Source organism: Rhinatrema bivittatum, chromosome 9 (genome assembly GCF_901001135.1).
Source record: "Rhinatrema bivittatum chromosome 9, aRhiBiv1.1, whole genome shotgun sequence".
Classification (NCBI taxonomy): domain Eukaryota; kingdom Metazoa; phylum Chordata; class Amphibia; order Gymnophiona; family Rhinatrematidae; genus Rhinatrema; species Rhinatrema bivittatum.
The window spans coordinates 54,468,937-54,490,373 of record NC_042623.1 but is presented as its reverse complement, the minus strand read 5'-3'; the positions used below and the strand labels follow the sequence as shown (position 1 = coordinate 54,490,373).

The 21,437-nt window shown below is 40.7% G+C and overlaps 1 protein-coding gene across 3 annotated transcripts in view; it reads right to left on the bottom strand.

The window, feature by feature from the left end:
* Nucleotides 1-21,437, bottom strand: part of BCAP29 (B cell receptor associated protein 29) — a 115,932-nt gene that overhangs the window by 8,510 nt on the left and 85,985 nt on the right. For all 3 annotated transcript variants that reach the window (XM_029616190.1, XM_029616192.1, XM_029616189.1), the window contains one exon: nt 2,503-2,603. In XM_029616190.1, coding sequence (XP_029472050.1) covers nt 2,503-2,603 — 101 coding nt within the window. The remainder of the gene's footprint in view (nt 1-2,502; nt 2,604-21,437) is intronic.

Genomic DNA, 21,437 nt, shown 5'->3' with positions numbered 1-21,437 from the left:
TTTTTCTCATCTCCATAGCAGAATTGCTGGTATTTTAATGTAGGATCAACTCAACTGCATGTACCCCTTGTGTGTACCTTGGTACAAAATACTGAATATGACATTTTGAAGCTCCAGAACAGTCACAGCATAATGTGTGTGCTCTGCTCATTTCTCAGCTTCTAGCTACACCTGAAAAAAATCATCCTCAGCTTTCCTTTGATAGATGTCACGTCATTTGTGCATGCTTTCTGTTGCATTTCGAATCTTGCAATGCACTGCTGGCTGCTCTCCTCCAAACCTCTCTTCATTCCCCTGTAGGTTTTTACAAATTTCTGCTGCTCATCATTGTCTCTCTTCCCTTTCCTGGTTTATCTTACTTCAGATCTAAACTAAAAACCTATCTTTCTCATCCTGCTTTAGCCCAGACCAGGGGTGAGCAAACTGGTGGGGTAGGCCCCCTGCAAGGGGGGGCTTGAATAATCCCAGAAGGGTGGTACACTGGCTATTCAATCAAGAAAGAAAAAGATGGCTACACTGAGTCTTGGTGCCGTAAAGTCACTGCAAGCTCAGGAAGAAGGGAGCTGTCAAAACGTAGTGATGTCACTGTAAGCATGCCATGGCATAGCCATGTCTCTCTTTTGGTGGGTCAGGGAGAGAAGCTGCTTCTACTGTGGCGAGCTCAGGTTGGGGAGCTGTTAGCTCTGTGGCAGAACTGGACATGGGAACAGCCACTACGGAGTTCCATAACCCAGGAAGACTTGCCGCCCCTCAGGCCTCAGTCCGGGAGGAATTCCTTCTGCTGCTGAGTCCCTATCCAGGGAGAGAGATCCCAGCTGTTGCCCACTGGGGTAAAGAAGTGGTGAAGATGGGAATGGGCAAAGAGGCCAGAGAGAATGAGGAAGTGGAGGGAGAGAGGGAGGAGGTGGGGAAAGAGGAATAAAGGCAGAAAGTATACAAAAAGTTAAATAAGCAACTCAATACATGATAAAATAAAGATGAGCAAACTACAAAATAGAAAAACTGGGAAAATTAGTGAAAACAGTAAAAAAAAAGAAACAAAAAGTTGGGCTGAGTGGGATGGGCTTTTACTCAGTTCCTAAAAAATTTTGGTTGGCACCTGTTTTTGAAAAATTTTCCAGCCCATAAACATTGTGGAGTTTGTCCTGTGTATCTGGGTGTGGTGTGGAGTTTGTGTCTGTCTGTTGTGCTTTGGCCTATGTGTGTGGTCTATATGTCTGGACGTGATGTGGTCTGTCTGCCTATGTCTCTCTGTATCTGCCTGTGTTTTTCTGTCTGGGTGTGCTATGTCTGTGCCTCTCTCTGTGTCTGCCTTCTGTCTGGGTGTGGTGTGTCTGTAATATTCTGTCTAGGTGTGGCATATATCTATGAATATGTGCCTGTCTGGGTGCTAGGTTTCTATCTCTCTCTGGGGTGTCTTTGTCTCTCGGGTCTGTCAGGGTATGGGGTGACAGTGTCAGTCTATCTGGGTATCTGTGTTCTCTCTGTGTTTGTCTGCCTTTTTGTGCTTGTGAGTGTGTTTATGTGTGAGCTTATTCCTTTCAACAACCTGAAAAGAAACAAACTGGGGGTTTTGAGCCACTGGTTGGCAATGTGGCTGCCTGGTGAATACCCTTCACGTATGTATGCGTGTATGTGTATTTATATATCTATATATATATATACACACATGCACACACACAAACACACACATATATATAGTAACCCATCTTGGTTCAAACCAACTGCACAAATGGAAAGGGGCCGTGGCTCAGAAAATCAGTTTCTTGTACAATGCACCATTTAATATGGATATGCTGTTGCTTTCTGAGGCACACTGCATAAGGGTGCCACATAAATATTAACATAAAAATTTAAAAATAACCCTTTTTTTAATGCCCAAAAGGTACACTCACAATTTGTAATGACCTAAAGGAAGGGTAACACAATGTGGCACCCTGAGTGAACATCAAAGCACAAGTCTCTGCCCTTGCGTAGTCCATGGTATTTCCATAGCTGGCATGGTGTAAGGCAGGAACCTTTAACAGAGTCAGTTTTCATGGCGACTCCCAAGTTGTCCATAAAGATCTTGCCAGTTCTTTATGCTAGGACAGCCCTACAGACAAACAGCACCACTACTTCTCCATCTAAGAACTGACTTTCCTCTATTATCCTTATTTATTTGAATACTTTTGACTCTCTCTCCCCCCTACTGCCCAGGTAAAAATTACTACTACAACCTTTCCCCTAGAACAGATCATACTTCACCTCCTCTCTGGTTAAACTTCTCATTGCCATTCCATTCTGATTCTATTCAGATTCAGCTCTTGCTTGTGGACAGGACAGGTGACTTCAAAGAATGCACAAAGGCATTTTGTACAATGAGATGTTGCCATTTTAGCTGCTGAGCTGAACTGGTGTAATGCATTAGTTGCACTGAAAATATGAAAGCTGGTTCATCTATTAGTATGTACACTGAGGTACTATATTCCCTTTTCTGTGGTTAGGAATTCATAAGCTTACCTGCAACTGCTTGTGTTCTTTTGTAAGTAAATCAAATTCTTTTGTAAGGCTTCCAGACTGAGTTTTAATGGCAGTCAGTTCAGTCCGTGAATTACTAAGAGCTAAAAAGAAATAATATTAATGATAAATGTGGTTTTCCCAAACACTCTTCATATTAATGTTTTATACTAACATTAGACTGAGATTTACACAATATTCCCATCATTAAGATTCTGTAACAATGGATATTTTATTGCTTTCCTCTGCGTTTTGATTAAATATTCCTGTGACTTCACTGATTCATTTTTCTAGCACATGACAAAAGTAATGCTTCTGCTGTCTCTTGTTTCTTCAAACATCTATTAGAAATACACTTTCAGACAGCATATATTAATGGTTAGTATTTTGACTTCTAAGCGCTAATCTGAAATTGGAATAAAGTGATGCTACAAACCATCTTTGACCATCAATAGAAATGAATGTCATAAGAAGAGCTCCCTCAGTGGTATATAATGTTATAAAAGTGCTCTTTTACATGCAAACTAAAACAAATGACTGCATAAAGAATTCATTTAACATCTTTTCATTAAAAAGATATACCCCCCTTAAGTAATGTGAAACACTGTAAAAGTAGACAAAATAAATGCAATTTTCATCCTCTATCAATGACTAATTTTACTTAGCAAGTCAATAGTTTTCTAATTCTTTAAATGCTCTTCTCTTGCATTGTTCTTGAATTTCTGGGAACAGTCACATTAGCAAGAGTCACAAATTATTTCAAATACACAGAATCTCCACATTCCTCTCTCTATACATATATTTCACATTCTGCAGAAATCAGTCAGCTCCCATTCCATGTGAACTGATTTGTGACACAATAAAAGTTTTAAGAACTCAAATATAAAACAGTTCCTTGGTTGTGTTCCATTTAAAAGAGAAAAAGGAAAATTGGTATTAACCTGCTAATTTTCGTTCCTGGAGTACCACAAATCAGTCCAGACTCCTGGGTTTTGCATCTCTGCCAGCAGATGGAGATAGAGAAAGTTTCACAAACACTGCTACATAACTTAGTGTGCCACTTGCAGCCCTCAGTATTGACCTGTACCCAAGCCAAGTTGAAGCAACTCTTAAGAATCCTAAATGTAAAGTCCCCCACAACAAGGAGGAGGAAGGTGAAGTTGCAACAAAATGGAAAACTTGTTTCCCAAAAATAACGTTAAGTAAACAGTATTGAAAATCTCCAACTCTGTACTATATACGAAACATTAGCACGAGCAGCAGACTCTTTCCCCCTTTAATGGGTGGATCTCTGGACTGATTTGTGGTATTCCAGGAACAAAAATTAGCAGGTAAGAACCAATTTTCTTCTCCTGTTCATACCAGATTAGTCCAGACTCCTGGGATGTACCTAAGCATCTTTAAACAGGTTGGGACACCTGGATTTGAAGGCCCGATGTGGAAGGTTGCCTGGCCTGCAATAGGATAGTAATAATTATTTTGCATTATCTCTTCCATCTCAGCCATCTCCTCTCAAATGCCAAGCTGTGAGACAGAATTGAGTCACCTGATCCAAAAATATTGGGCCCTGGCAGAGAAGATTCAACAGATGGCCGAACCTCAGTGGCCCCTCTATGGTCATATTGATCAGATCTGCGAACCATGGGTGACGTGGCCACTCTGGGGCCAACAGAGTCATGTTGTCCGGATGTTTCTCTATCCATCATAATACCTTGCCTACCAGTGAACATGGAGGGAAGACAAAGAAGAATTCCTTGAGGCCATGGCAGAACCAGAGCATCAATTCCTTCTACACTGTGTTTTCTTCAGCAGCTGTTCTGCCTGGTCACCCTTAAGTCCATATGGGGATACCTCCATTTCCTGTGAATGAGATGCATCATCACATCTGACAGCTCCCACTCACCGGGGTTTAGTTTTCTCCGACTGAGAAAATCCACTGGAATATTGTCTACCCCGGTGATGTGAGATGCAGCCAGTTGCTCCAAGTGCTGTTCTACCCAGAGAATCAACTCCTGATCCTCTTGAGCTACTACCTGACTCTTGGTTTCATCCTAATGATTGATGTAGGCCACCTTTGTAGCATTGTCTGAACCCATACTGGACGGTCGCGTATCCATGGCAGAAAGGCAAGAAACGTGAAATGCACCACTCTCATCTCTAAACGACTGACAGATCATAAGGCTTCCTATTTCGACCACTGGCCCTGAGCCGACTGATCCTGACACACTGCCACCCATCTGGAGAGGCTGGCATTGGTGTTGACAAACACCCAATTTGGAACTGCTAATTCTACACTGCACTCGAGATTGGTGCAAATAAGCCATCATGAAAGACTGTTCTTGCCTTCCCCTTCGAGTGGCAGGGGAAGATGATACTCCCTCCAATAACGGATTCCAGCGGGAGAGAAAAGCCCTTTGAAGAGCCCTCTGAAGAGGCCACATATGTGCAAATGCCCAATGCAATAGTTTCAATGTTATTGCCATAGAGCCTAGGACCTATAAATAGTCCCAGAACTTGGGTTCCAAAAGCCATAGCAAATGTTGACCCTGCAACATCAGCAACTTCTCTTCCAGGAGAAACACTCTTCCCTTCAGCATGTCGAACCAAGCTCCCAGATACTCCAGTGTCTGAGCGGGAATGAGATGGCTCCTTGTCAGAGTCACCACCCATCCTAGAGACTTCAAATGCATCAGTACTTTCAGATCTATTAGTTAAAATTTGTAACCTATCATTAAAATTATTCATTGACCCTGAAGACTGGAGGGTGGCCAACATAACCCCAATATTTAAAAAGGGCTCCAGAGGCGATCCGGGAAACTATAGACCAGTGAGCCTGATTTCAGTGCCAGGAAAAATAGTGGAAACTATTCTAAAGATCAAAATCACAGAGCATATAGAAAGACATGGTTTAATGAAACAGAGTCAACATGGATTTACTCAAGGGAAGTCTTGCATCACAAATCTGCTTCATTTTTTTGAAGTGGATAATAAACATGTGGATAAAGGTAAACCGGTAGATGTAGTGTATTTGGATTTTCAGAAGGCGTTTGACAAAGTCCCTCATGAGAGGCTTCTAAGAAAACTAAAAAGTCATGGGATAGGAGGTGATGTCCTTTCATGGATTATAAACTGGTTAAAAGACAGGAAAGAGAGAGTAGGATTAAATGGTCAATTTTCTCAGTGGAAAAGGGTAAACAGTGGAGTGGCTCAGGGATCTGTACTTGGACCGGTGCTTTTCAATATATTTATAAATGATCTGGAAAGGAATATGATGAATAAGGTTATCAAATTTGCAGATTATACACAATTATCCAGAGTAGTTAAATCACAAGCGGATTGTGATACATTGCAGGAGGACCTTGCGAGACTGGAAGATTGGGCATCTAAATGGCAGATGAAGTTTAATGTGGACAAGTGCAAGGTGTTGCATATAGGGAAAAATAACCCTTGTTGTAGTTACACGATGTTAGGTTCCATATTAGGAGCTACCACCCAGGAAAAAGATCTAGGCATCATAGTGGATAATACTTTGAAATCGTCAGCTCAGTGTGCTGCAGCAGTCAAAAAACCAAACAGAATGTTAGGAATTATTAGGAACGGAATGGTTAATAAAACGGAAAATATCATAATGCCTCTGTATCTCTCCATGGTGAGACCTTGAGTACTGTGTACAGTTCTGGTCACCGCATCTCAAAAAAGATATAGTTGCACTGGAGAAGGTACAGAGAAGGGCGACCAAAATGATAAAGGGGATGGAACAGCTCCCCTATGATGAAAGGCTAAAGAGGCTAGGGCTGATCAGCTTGGAAAAGAGACAGCTGAGGGGAAATATGATAGAGGTCTTTAAAATCATGAGAGGTCTTGAACAAGTAGATGTGAATCGGTTATTTACACTTTCAGATAATAGATGGACTAGGGGACACTCCATGAAGTTAGCAAGTAGCACATTTAAGATAGGAGAAAATTCTTGTTCACTCAATGCACAATTAAGCTCTGGAATTTGTTGTCAGAGGATGTGGTTAATACAGTTAGCGTAGCTGGGTTTAAAAAAGGTTTGGATAAGTTCTTGGAGGAGAAGTCCATTAACTGCTATTAATCAAGTTGACTTAGGGAATGACCTCTGCTATTGGCATCAGTAGTATGGGATCTTCTTAGTGTTTGGGTACTTCACAGGTTCTTGTAGCCTGATTTGGCTTCTGTTGGAAACAGGATGCTGGGCTTGATGGACCCTTGGTCTGACCCAGCATGGCAATTTCTTATGTTTTTATGACTGCTGACAGAGGTCCTTTGATTTCACATGAATGAGCCAGTCATCCAGATACGGTTGCACCAACACACCCTTCCTTCACAGGGCCACTGCCAGCATCAGCATCACTTTGGTGAAAGTATGCGCAGCTGTCGCTAATCCGAAGGGAAGGGCCCGAAACTGAAAATCTTCCCCTAGGATCATGAACCTCAGAAATCTCTAGTGCTCCATCCAAATGGCTATGTGCAGATAAGCCTCTATCAATTTGAGAGATGCCAAGAACTCCCCTTTGTGTATCACCACTACGACTGACCTCCAAGTCACCATGCAGAGGAATCTTGAGAGCTGAATTTTCCTTCTTTAAATCCAAAACGTCCTTTCCTTTTTTGGAACACCTCCCTGTTATTTGCTCCTCCCAAAGAATTGGCATTATAGCTCCCAAACGTGCAAGAGGTCCACTGTCTCTTGAACAGTGACCCACTTGGTGTGAGGAATACTAGGGAAAACCATATAAACGTCTCATACTGGATGAGCAAATTCTAACGCATAGCCATCTTTTATCACACTTAGAATCCACTGATCCATTATAATTTTGGTCCACTCCTCATAAAAGAGCATCAAGTACCCTATGACGGCTGGAACTGAAGAGTGACCATTCTCGCTTCATTGCGAGGATTTCATATCTCCTGCACCCATACCAGGGTTGTCTCCAACCTCTCTGAAAGGACTAACTGGCTTGTCATCTGGTAACTTGTATACTTTGGACACTCCCAAATGTTTCATGATCTGCTCCAAGTCCTCTCCGAACAAGAGTTTTTCCCTTAAATGGAAGAGCCCCCAGCTGAGATTTGGACCAGATATGTACTGATCAATTCTGTAACCACAGAAATCTTTTAGATGATACCACAGACATCATAATTCTGGAAGATGTCCTGTTCAGGTCATACAAAGCATCCGCCCAGTATGCCACAGCTGCCTCTAAATGCTCAGCCTACTTCACTGCTGGTCCCAAAATAACCTGCATCTCCTGCAACTGCTGGACCCAACGCAGAGAAGCACTCTGTATAAAACTGCTACAAATTGCAGCCCTTATGCCCAGGGTCCTGTTGAGGGAAGTTCCAACTTGCAATCTTGTACATCTCTTAGAGCGGCCGATCCCGCTACCAGAATGGTGGCCTTTTTAGTAACTGCAACACGGAAGCGTTGACTTTAGGGAGCATTAAAAGCTCCAATGTCTCTTCCGGCAACGGATAAAGCTTCACCATAGCTCTGCCAACCCTTAAGCTGGACTCTGAAGTGTCAACTTCCTCAATGAATTATGAAACGGAAAGGCTTTCACTGGTCCACGCAAACCAGCCAACACGGCATCCACTCCCTCCAGGTCAGATTCTTCCTGAGAAACCTTGATTCCCAGCTCCTGACGCACATGCGGAATCAAAAGCCAGAGTTCCTCTCTACGGAAAAGGCATACCACCTTGGGATCATCCCATTCGGTCACCAGAACCTCCTCTGGGTCCTCAGCCAGGTCTGCCATATCCGGCAACTGGCCTGCACCTGGGGAATTCCTCGTCACAGCCTCTGGATCATCTGAGTCCTCAGTATCACACTCAGTTCCTCCTGCCTGAAAGGAAAGACCCAGAACACGCCGAACGCTCTCTGAATGCTTTCTTTTGGCTTCTTCAGGGGCCCGGTGTCACCAGAGACCTGAACCTAGCATTATCTCCTGCTGGTCTTTCTGCTAAAGAATTAACAAACAAACAAACAAATAAATATGCCCTATGCATAAGCAAAAATAAACTCTGTGGAAAAAGCATGGAATCCATCTGAATCACTATCCAAATCGTCCAGGTCCAAGCCTCCCCTATCCAGGGGAAAATTTTCAAAATCAGAATCACACCGGTTCTCCCCAGTGGCAGCAACAGCGGGAGACAGCCACGGTGGGATTCCCCTGTCCTTTCCCACCAATGGCCCTGTCGGGGAATTCAATATGGCAGCCGTTCCTGCACTACCAAGGGAAATTTTTGTGGCCAACGTAGCAGCAGAAGCAGCAGTGGCAGAGGAAGCAGGCCCCTCTGAAGTGCCTTTTCCCCTATACACAGCCAGAGTATAGGCCTGCCCTATTCAGGTGCGAATGCAATCTCCCACAAACATGGCAAGCCTTGCTGCACACCATCACCACGTGGCTGGGGCCACGTACTACTACTGCATCAGAAGAAAGCAGGAGAACAGTCCTGCTCCGACCTGTACCCTCAATTGTAAATATTGGGCCCTGGCAGAGAAGATTCAACAGATGGCCGAACCTCAATGGCCCCTCTATGGTCATATTGATCAGATCTGTGAACCATGGGTGACGTGGCCACTCTGGAGCCAACAGAGTCATGTTGCCCGGATGTTTCTCTATCCATCATAACACCTTGCCCACCAGTGAACATGGAGGGAAGACAAAGAAGAATTCCTTGAGGCCATGGCAGAACCAGATTCCAGCCGTTGATAAAAGAAAACACGAGGCACACACTCCTTTTCTCTTTTTTTTAAAAAAAATAAACTAAACAAAATTCAGCAACCTAGCCCTGGCCATAGGAAAGAAAAATGTTACTTCCCTGCTCCTCTGTGCTGAGCTGCCAGCAGGTCCCAAGGCTGCCTCGTGGGGGATGAGGGATCTGAACCACCAGATGTCCACCCCACGGACTTTAGGTTCGAGCTACCAAAAAGGGTTAATAACCCCTTGCTAATCCACCTCAAACCTGGGATGGCGGCTCCACTAGGACCTCACAATCCCCTGGGAGGATCCAGAAATCTTCTATTTTTCCTCTTATTTTTTCTCTCCAGATTGCAGGTTTTACACCATCTACCATCTGCTGGAGACAGAGAAATACAGGGACTGCAGGTGGCACACTAGGTTATGTAGCAGTGTCAGCAAAATGTTCCCTGTCTCCATCTGCTGGCAGGGGTTCTTCTCCTCAAGATACATCTAGCCAGTCAAGTTTTCAGGATATCAACAATGAATATGCATGAGACATTTGCTATGTTGAAATCTGCATTTAAGGTACAAGTTGATTAAATAAATGAGATGGATTTCCATACAATGAAGACAGTGCATGCAAATCTATCTCATGCATATTGTGGATATCCTGAAAACTTGACTAGCTGGGTGTGTCCTGAGGATTGGGTTGAGAACCTCTGAGCTAGACAATGCAAATGAACAAATGGGGTGAATTTACTATTATACCTGAAGTTTACATTTCTGCTTGGAGGTCGCCTGCATGGAACAGCAGTTGCTACTAATCTTAATAGAAGGCTTGGGGGTAGACTGCATGGAGTGGCACTTGCTACCACCCTTAAAAAACAAAAAAACTTGCTGGGCAGATTAGATGGACCAATTTTGTCTTTCTCTGCTATCATTCACCATGTTACTATCGAGATGGTCTGTTCTTGATTATGTTTAATTGCTGTACACTGCTTTATACTGGTAGTTAACGGGAAAAAAGCGATTTATAAAGTTATAAATTAACTAATAACCTAACTGCTTTGATTAACTCTATTGTTTAAAAATAAATAAATAAATAAATAAAAAAATGTACATATGTATATAATCCATGTATTTTTCCTCCAGCCCCTGTTAACTGACTCCTTGTTAAAAAATTTATATTATTGTAAAGCTTGTTGCTAGGTTATGTTACATTGTGAACCGAGGTGATGTTTTTGCAAACGTGCCTCGGTATATAAAAAACCCTTAAATAAATAAATAAATAAATATAAGCAACATTTCACCACCAAATCACTAACTCACTCCCAAAGGAACAGACTGTTAAAGAAAGGCTGGCTATAAAGCTGTTAAATAAATATTGTTGTTAAAGGTATCACAAAATTTTACCACTGAATACAACCAAATATGAATACTGACCCCACAAGAGAGATGCAGACTTCATAAGATGGACACTGACATGTATGTTTCAACAGAAAAACAAGATGAGGAAGATTGGCAATACTTAGACAAGTTATCTGAACTGCCTGTTTAACTAAGGGCTATAGCTTCTTTCCACAAACATTGCTGCCCAAGACAGGGACAGGTTACAGATGCAAAAACAACCCATATCTGCCCAGATATGAAAGCCTATCCAAAGGGCAGTTTAGCATATGTGTCAGCACTTTTCTGTGAGCTGACCTAACACAGCACAAGGGTCAAGAGTTTGCATGACCGAGATCAGATCCTGATCTGGGGTCACCATACAACAGGAGCAGTGTCCCCCCCCCCCCTCCCCAATGAGAAAAGGGGAGGGCAGCAGTCTGACATGGAGAAACGACCCTGCTATCCTGCTGCTTGACTATGTATAAGCTTCTTTCATATTCATGCTTTGCCTGTTAAAAGCAGCTGGGCAGAGGGCTCAGGGGACCAATGAAAGAAGACACACGAGCCAGCAGCCCCCACTCCTCCCTGCGATGAAGCAGATGAGCTCCGGTGTTCTGAGCATTTAAGAAGCCCTGTTGTTACCTGGCTGTTCATCTCAAACCTTTTTCTTCTCCAATGCTTAGACTAGCCTTAGCCCAGCAAGAAACTGGGGCCAAGAACGCCTGCTCCCTTCGGCAGAGACTACCTCCTTTAAAGACCGCTTCATTTTTATTTATTTTAGCTTTTCACATTCTGCTTTTCAGCACTTCAAAGCGGATTACATTCAGGTACTATAGGTATTTCTCTATCCCAGAGGGCTTATAATCTAATTTTGTACGAGAGGCAACGGAGGGTAAAGTGATTTGCCAAGGTCACAAGGAGCGACAGTAGAATTTGAGCCCTGGTTTGTGGCCCAATGCTCTAACCTCTAGGCTACTTCTCCACTCGAGGCAATCTCCTAAACTTATGGGGTTAGTTAGTTATGTTTATTAATATACCCTAAGCAAGTCAAGGTCTCTGCTATGTTGATTACCAATGATGTACAGCTTTACTCAGTATAAACCGATGATGAGCAGTAAGGACTATAGAGATATGAACTGTCTATTTTATTCTAACTGCTAAACCTGAAAAGTCTGACAAAAGTCTGATTCTGTGGAAAAACTCTGGTCTATTCTGAGCTATTTGGATTACATTGGTATAGGAGGTGATAGAGGTAATTGTCTGTAGAACCCCCTGTCCCCACAGGTGTGGAGAAGGGGGACAAAGGTTGCAGAACACCCTACTATTGCTTACACTGTTGCATCACTGTCAGAGAGTTCACTTCGAAAACCAATGCAGAAAAAGCACATTGTGATGTTTTCAGCCATAAAAAGGTTTGTTCTGCTCTGATAATGCAGAGGTTAACCTTTAAGCTGCAGAGGATCATTATTCTGAATTTTCTGAATAACTTTATCCAGATCTTTCATGTCTTTTCTTTTTACTTTTTTGTAGGGGAGACTTTAAGACCAAGGAACTGGAAACCCAATTTGACAGCTTGACCACAAATGTTTATAACAACACACTTGAGACTCCTGGAGCGAGTTTTGTTGGCAGTAGCTATACCTACATAACATTTGTTTGCCAGGCTATCTAAACTATACAGTATAAACCACCATTGTGGAGCTGCAGTTAGAATGATATGATAAGTGGCTTGGGAGTGTCTTTTACAAGTTATTCTGAATTAAGAATAGCTGTAATTTGAGAAAATCTTTATATTCATTAGTCTACTTAACTGCTGATGAATGAAAATTAGCTACAATGCAATCTTGTTCTGCCTAATATATTCTTCCAGCCACTGATAACAATTAATCATTGATTTGCAAGTTCCTCAAAGGATGTTATTAATGATGTGCAATTTGCACTTTTTAAAATCATATTTCTTGAGGGCTCTGCAAATAAGTCTGGTTTTGAGTACAAGACTAAAACCGCTATGGCCCCCACTTTCCTAGAGCAGTTCAAAGATAGGTTCTGAGGTAAGAGTAAGAAAATTCTACATCATTTCAGAAAAATGGTGGAAATTATGTGGTAAGTTTGCATATTAAATAATGCAAATTTGTATTTTACTTTATACAAATAAAGCCATTTTCTGAAATTTGTGTCCAGTTAGTTAATTATTACTATTTTTTTTTTAAGGAAAGCAATCTTAGTGATTAGTGTTGGGAAAGAGAACAGATGTTGGGGAGGGAGATAGAAGAGGGATATCAGAAAGGAAGGACAGAGGGGGATAGGGGATGGAGCAGAGAAGAGGAGGGAGGAATCTGGGAGGAAAGAAAAGGAATATTGAGAGGAGAAAAAAGGGATTCTGGATCACTAAAAGGGAGATCTGGGATCAGGAGGAAGAGGGAGGAGGATCCACTTTCATACACCTCTCCTTCTGACACCAATTTCTTTTCTCACTCACACACCATTCCCCTTCCAATCTACTCACTCACACTTCATTCCCCCCAGTCCTCTTCACCCTCTGATTTTGGCTTCACAGCAGGATGACTTCCTCCTCCACCTTTGTTGCTTGGGGCCAGAATGTTGCTCTTTGAACTGTGCGGCACTACAGTGTACCATACTGTTCAAAATGCAACAAACACTGGGGTCCTGAGCAGCAGAGGAGGATGTGTCCTGAATCGCCACACTGCTGCTGTCCTCTTCCTATTGCCAAGTCAGGATCAATGAGGAGGTCAGAGCCATCTGCTGCCACCGCTGCTTAAGCCTCCATCTGACCTCTCCAGTCCTCAATGGCAAAGTCACTGGAAATAGGGAATTTGGCAGTGAGGGCCAGATTTTGTGCAGGAGAGTGGAAGCCCTGCTTATAACTAATAATAAATCTGATATGCTTAGGTGTGCAGGATGTTACAGCTGCTAGCATCTGTGTTTTCATTCTACCCACCAATTTTTACCTTATTTTATTGAATAGTAAGAGAAACATTCATGAATAAATAATAAGGTACTATAAGAGGCGCATTTAATAGTGGGGTAAATACTGTCAACAGAATTAAAATATTGTTTTAAAAGAAATCAAGATAACCTCCCATTTCTCCAAACCATATCATCGACAATGAAGCACCATCACATTAAATGATTTTCTCTTGTTTCAGTAAATGTGAATAAGTTGCAGAAGGTGGAATTATGTGTGTGCCCCCTGCAGCTCTCTGTATTTATAAGCAGAAACCAGAAAGTAAAGTTCTTACATGTGAAGATATGGACTGCTTATGTGCTAAAGATTTCTGCAATGGATCTCCTGGGACATTTTTACAAACATTTTTTCTAAACCTCCCAAGTCATATTCACAGCAGCATGGAGGGACATAATCTGAAATGTAATAACTACAAGATCTTTTTTCATTCTGACAGGTAAGGGCAAGATGCCGTACCGGTTCTGATAAGCACCAGCACTGTGAATAACTGAGATTTGCAATGATGGGACTAACAAATTGGAGGAACTTTAAAAATCTTTACAAATGTCCCATTAGAAATAAAATAAAAGATGAGAAAAAGAAGATCTTAATTTGAATTAGCAAATGAAAATATTTTCCTAGTACTGTTGCTGTAATTTCCTGACATAAATAAATCAATAAAAATGTAATATATATGGGTTGTGGATAACACAGAGAAGAAAAAACTATGTTTTTCCTACAGAAGTTTAATGACCTCCAAACTACTTGGTATTGTATTAGCATAATCTGATCTGACAGTATCTACTGGGATGTTTCATGAGAAACAGCACACTGCCTATGTTGTCATTATACACACTGGTATCTCTAATCAGATGAAAAAGATAGCTTATGATCAACAGAAAACAACTTAATGCATCGTTACAATGTTTTGCATAAAATAAATTCCCATGCCTCAAATACCTTATGTGTCCTGGCAGAAAAACCAAAACTTAAAGTAAGCTTTTCATATAATTAAAAAAAAAGACTTCAAAAGAAAGTTGCACAACTCGGAGCATTGTGCACCATTACAAATATATACATAGCAAACAGAAATATTCACCGAGGATCATGTAAATATATTCAGGGCAATGCAATATGGGTGTGTAGAAAAGGGGTGCTCAATGCCGAGTGCCCACTTTCCTAACGCGTGCCCAGCCACCTCTCCTGGACGCGCGATCCAATATTTAAATGAGAGGTTGCACTAAAAATGAGGCGCGAGGGAAAATTGTGTTTCCCTAGCGCCTCCTTGGCATCCGGCACCCAGAGGATAGGAAAGTCAGTGCGGGTTAGGAAAATGGATGCTCAATACCCGCTACCAGCACAATATACATGCACACGGCCTGGACCGTGTACCTTGTGCATGCATATTGGGCGCCCAGAATTTTTTTTTTTCCAAAACTTTTTTTTTTTTTTTTTTTTTTTTTAACTTGGATCCACTTTCTGTGGTTCCTCCTACTTAGTATCCCAACAATACTAAGAGGAGGAATCACAGAAAACAGGATTTTTTTTTGTTTTTTCTTATGAGTCCTGAGTTCGCCAGACCTTTTATGCCAGCCCAGCCTGACGTAAAATTTGCCGCATTGCAATGGATGCATTGGCCGCGTGGGAAATTTCTTGAATTGCAGGGATAAGCTAATAACCTCATCTACATGTACTTTACATGTGATAAGCGCTATTAGCTTCGCGGTGGTTTGGACACGCATTTTGGATGCGCCAATCCCCACACTGCACGTCCAAAATGTGCATCCAAACGCATGTAAAGCTGTATGCTCGACTGAGCGCACTATATCAAGAACCTGGCAATTACCCAAACACTAAGAAGATCCCATGCTACTGATGCAATTAATAGCAGTGGCTATTCCCTAACTAAACTTGATTAACAGCTGTTAATGGACTTCTCCTCCAAGAACTTATCCAAACCTTTTTTGAACCCAGCTACACTAACTGCACTAACCATATCCTCTGGCAACAAATTCCAGAGCTTTACTGTACGTTGAGTGAAAAAGAATTTTCTCTAATTAGTCTTAAATGTGCTATTTGCTAACTTCATGGAATGCCCCCTAGTCCTTCTATTATTCGAAAGTGTAACTAACCGATTCACATCTACTCGTTCAAGACCTCTCATGATCTTAAAGACCTCTATCATATCCCCCCCTCAGCCGTCTCTTCTCCAAGCAGAACAGCCCTAACCTCTTCAGCCTTTCCTCATAGGGGAGCTGTTCCATCCCCTTTATCATTTTGGTTGCCCTTCTCTGTACCTTCTCCATCGCAACTATATCTTTTTTGAGATGCGGTGACCAGAATTGTACACAGTATTTAAGGTGCAGTCTCACCATGGAGCGATATAGAGGATTTATGACATTTTCCGTTTTATTAACCATTCCCTTCCTAATAATTCCTAACATTCTGTTTGCTTTTTTGACTGCTGCAGCACACTGAGCCGAAGATTTTAAAGAATTATCCACTATGATGCCTAGATCTTTTTCCTGGGTGGTAGCTCCTAATATGTAACCTAACATCGTGTAACTACAGCAAGTATTATTTTTCCCTATATGTAACACCTTGCACTTGTCCAAGTTCTTGTTATAATGACAACTGTGGAAATCAGAACTAACAATGGCACCTGGTTAGTTTTCTAGCTTTGACATAACATACTGAGGAGTTGAGGCAGCACCAGGCTTTTTATAGGGAATGAAGTCTCCTCATGAATTTTTGTCTCTGCCTCCATCTACTGGCCAGGGGGTGCATCCCACCTGTATGGACTAGTCTGCTAGGACTAAAGGAAAGGAAATTAATGGGTAAGTATAAACTTCATCATATTCATTACGGATATCCTGAAAACCAGACCTATTTGTGGCTCTTGAGGACTGGAGTACACTGCACTAGTCTATCCAGATGGCCAATAATTTTGTTCTTTAGAATACCATCTACCACTTTGCCCATCACCGACATCAGGCTCACTAGTCTGTAGTTTCCCAGGTCATCCCTGGAGCCCTTCTCAAAAATGGGCATTATGATGGTCACCCTCCAATCCTCTGATAATGTAGCCAATTTGAATGAGAATTTTTTTTTAGTTCTTTCAGAATTTTGGAGTCTATACCATCTGGTCTCAGTGAATTGTTACTCTTTAGTTTGTTAATTTGTTTTATTGCATCTTTCTGGTTCACTGTGATTTGATTCAGTGCCTCTGTTTACCCTTAAAGAATTTTTCCAGCAGAGATATCTCCCCAACACCGTTTCTAAGTAAAGACTGAAGCAAAGAATTTGTTTAGTTTTTCTGATATGACCTTGTCCTTCCCTGAGCAACCCTTTTACTCATCAATCATCTAGTGGTCCAGATGACTCCCTTATAGACTGCCTGCTTCAAATATAGTTGAAAAAGTTTTTATTTTTACTTTTTCACTCTCTCTGGAACTTCTTTTAAAATTCTCTTTTGTCTTGCCTCGTAAATGCTTTACATTTAACTTCCCAGTGCTTATACTCATTCCTATTTTCTTCATTTGGATCCACCTTTCAGTTTTTGAAAGAAGTTCTTTTGGCTATAATAGCCTCTTTCACCTCACCTTTTAACCATTCTGGCAGTCATTTGATCTTCTTTCTACCTTTTTTTTTTTTTTTAAAGCCCACCCCCTTTTCAACACCTGCCTCACTTTTCGCAACCTGCCTATTGTGAATTTGTAAATAATACATCCCTGTTGACTTACTTTTAATGTTGTTACCTGTTTTTTATTTTACCTGCTTTTGTTTTAGTTCTACTGGTTCCATGTATTTCTCTTACTTTGTTACATCTGTTCCGTGTAAACCAATATGATGTGCAAATGAATATCAGTACATAAAAAAAAAAAACTTTAAATAAATAAATAAATAGTCTGGGCTTCCATAATGGTGAATTTAAACAGCAAAACAGCAAGCAAATGGAGCACACTGAAGGAGAAATCCACTACAAGAGGAGTGTGTTCAGAATGTTGAAAAAATGTCTTGAAGCAACAAAAAAGTTTTTATTCAACCAATTCAATCATCAGGCAGGCTGGTTTTGCACTGGTTAAAATGGTGTAAATAATATATAAGCACAGCACTGTAAGTCCCCTGACACAGGCCATGTTTCGCAATGGCTGCATTGGGAGGGACAAAAAGAGATAGCAAGGATCTTAGACAATAATGAAGTAATATCTCTGTAAAAAATAATAAAATGTAGATGAAAAAAGGTAGAACCTCGCAAAAAAAAGTTTAAAACTTACTAGAAGTGTAGGCTGTGCCGTCTGCGCAAAGTGCATTAAATGCATAATTCAGGGAAATGTAAAAGTAAAAGGAAGCGTGAGAACTGCTTGACAAGCTAGCAAAAATTGTGTGAGGCGTAACTGGAAAAACATCGGAGTGTTACAGCCACTTGGGATACAGAAAGGAACATACCAGCCAAAAAAATGTGTGACCATACGGCAGATAATGGTGAGACGAAGGAAATTTCTATTAATGTGACAAGTCAAGAGGATAGAAGTGTGCAAACCAATGGAGTAGCGACTTGAGGTGAAAAAAGAATACGTGTATAAAATTAGCTAAAAAAAAGGTAAGCAAAAAAACATTCCTATACTTATAGCATCAAAAGTATAGAAAAACAGTGTCTGGAGCTGTAAAAGAAAAATCAGACCGTTGAGAAAACAAAGTAACAGAACAGCAAAATAACTAAGACAAAAAGGAAACAGAGAAAAAAAGTTTACTTTCCGAAGTGTACATCAGTGGTGTCCCAGGCTGCCGACTGTGCATAAAGGTAGAAGATTAAATATATCGTAAAAACGCACCAAACCGGACAGATTTTACGTGCCGAATGACTTCTCAAATGACATCACTCAAACAATTCCGAATGTTATCAAGGCCAAAGAAGCTCCAGAGAAGAGGGGAAGTTTAAAAAGAACTGAAATAATATAACTGGAAAACTTTTAACTATTGTTAGGGGACCCACCGGATGTACTGTCCTCTCAAAGCAGCAGTGAAGAAACAAGGTTTAATATGCTAAAAACAACACGATAAAACAACAGAGAATATAACAATAAATGATATAATGGAAAGAAAAATGTGAGTTTAAACAGACATGCAGGTGGGCATAAGAGCAATAATAACCAAGCATTAGAGTGAAAAAGGTGAATGTAAACTACCCCCCAACTAAAGCCTCACGCCTTTCCTCGACCAAAGACCGAGCTTTTTCAATAGCAGGTCCATCTATTTGGAACAACATTCCTTCAAGCCTCCGACTAGAACCCTGTCTCATTACATTCAGGAAAAAACTTAAGACGTGGCTATTCCTCCAAGCCTTCGATGATCCTCCAGACAACCCTTAGTCTTCTTTATCCACACTTGGACGTAGAAGATTAAAGTCTGACAACCATTCAAACGAAGAACTCTGGCACTTACTGATTAAAGCATCTTGCTTTAATCCAAATTCCTTTTGGACTATGCTTCTTTAATTATTTTTTGGCATTTAACTTCCTTCCAGCTTTTAAGCTTCCCAAGTTTTTACTCCTTGTTAAATGTAACTTTATCTTATTCTCTTCTCTTGTTAATTACTTTTATTTATTGCTTCTGTTATACCCTTGTTTTATGTAAACCGATCCGATATGGTTTATTTACTATGAAGGTCGGTATAAAAAAGTGTTAAATAAATAAATAAAATAAAGGAAGTAGGGATGTGCGAAGCCTTCGTTTTTGGCCCGCCGCAGGAAATCTCGTATTTCCTGCGATTTGGGCCTTTAAAATTCGGGGAGGCCTGAATTTCGGTTTAGTGCAAACTAACATTTTTTCGTTAGCGCGTACTAACCTCGAAACAAATTTTTCCAGAAGTTTCGGGAAAAATTCCTTCGGGTTTCGGCCTCCCCGATCCAGGATGAATTAGGCAATTTCGTTGAAATTTCCTAATTCGTTCTGGACGAATGCACATCCCTATAAGGAAGTAGGGAATCACCAAAAAAAAATGGAATGTACATATAAGAGAAGAGAAAGACATTCGCAAACAATTATATAAACAAAACCAACAATATCTGCAAATACACAAATACCTGGGAAATAGCGCAGGGAAGAAACAAATAAAATAAAAAAGGCAAGATAATATAGATCAAAAAATGGGGGGGGGGGGGGGGGGGGTAGAGGACAAAAAAAGGGGAGAAATATAAAAATACAAAAAAGGGGGAAAGAAAAAAATATATATATACCCGCAGTGTGTATGTATAGGGAATGAGGAAAAACACAGGAGTGCTAAATAAACCACTAGTAGATAACGTACCATTCAATTTCTTTGTTGAGTCCTGCTGGATGCAGGGAACCTTATTCAAAGATCCAACGTTGTTCTTGGCGAATCAGACGAGTAGAAAAGTTGCCCCCACGAGGAGAAAGCTGAAGAATTTCAATGACAAAAAAATCTCATGACTGAGATAAGGTGTTGTGCAGACAGCCAATGGGAAACTAAAGGTGCTTCAATTCTAGATGAACGTATGCAGGAACAATTATCAGAAATACATGTTTTAAGCTTCCTAATGGTTTTAACAACATGTGTCAGAGGGCAAGGACAAACAATAATATACATAACTCCACTGGAGGTGTAGATTGAAATCTGTTTGAGAGGGTATTGTTTATTCTTATGGGGGGTGTAAAAAAATGCACAAAGATGTAGAGAGGGGGCAGATTGTGGAATGCCCTCATGGAGAATGACCTAAGAGTGTAGTAGGTTGGGATGATTCAGATGCAGTCTGAAGATCTGTCTTTGAAAAGCTTAAAACTTATTTCTGATAATTGTTCCTGCATACGTTCATCTAGAATTGAAGCACCTTTAGTTTCCCATTGGCTGTCTGCATAACACCTTACCTCAGTCATGAGATTTTTTTGTTATTGAAATTCTTCAGCTCTCTCCTCGTGGGGGCAACTTTTCTACTCGTCTGATTCGCCAAGAACAACGTGATACTACAGTAGCCAATGACGTTTAATACTAGCACAAACTTCTCCAATCCGACATGAATAAGGGAGAACACAAGTATGTCAATCTGTAGAGGTAAAGGTGGTTGGTAAAAATAAGCAGTCTCAATTTACATAAAGGGCATGTTTATATGCTTTCTTAACAATATGTGTTGGATACCCTCTGTCTAGAAAACTTAGTTTCATAGTCTGTGCTTGTGAAATGAAATCTAAGCATGGACTGCAGAGCCTACCTAGCCTAAGAAAATGACCTATGGGGATATTATCTCTAAGCATGCGAGGGTGGTTACTGTCATAGCGTAACAAAGTGTTCCTATCTGTGGGTTTGCGAAAAATGGAGGTAGTGAATGAACCATTGCTAACTGAAACTACAATATCTAAAAAAGATATCCTAGATGAGTTCAAAGTGAAAGAAAAATGAAGATTGGGGTCATGAGTGTTTAACCAGTCAAAAAAAGAGTAGAACTGAATATCAGTGCCTGTCCATACAAGAAAAATGTCATCAATAAACCGAACTAATATGATACTTATATAAAAAACTCAACAGCAAAACAAACTTCAAGTATAGAATCACTGACATAAACCACTAATGACGAGTTGTGGGATTAAAATTTAAGCACTGCAGTTGTGAAGCTGAAAATTAAAAAGAAAAGACAATTTTGTTCAACAAAAGGTAAGTGCTATAAAAGATTTAAAAAAAATGTTGGCAAGTTTTTTAAGGATAGGCAATTAGAATGTAGGAAATGTATTAAAAAAAAAAAAAAAAAGAGTGCCTGATGATTGAATTGGTTAAATAAAAACTTTTTCGTTGCTTCAAGACAGTTTTTGTCTGTAGATGTTTTTCAACATTCTGAACACACTCCTCTGCTAGTGTATTTAAA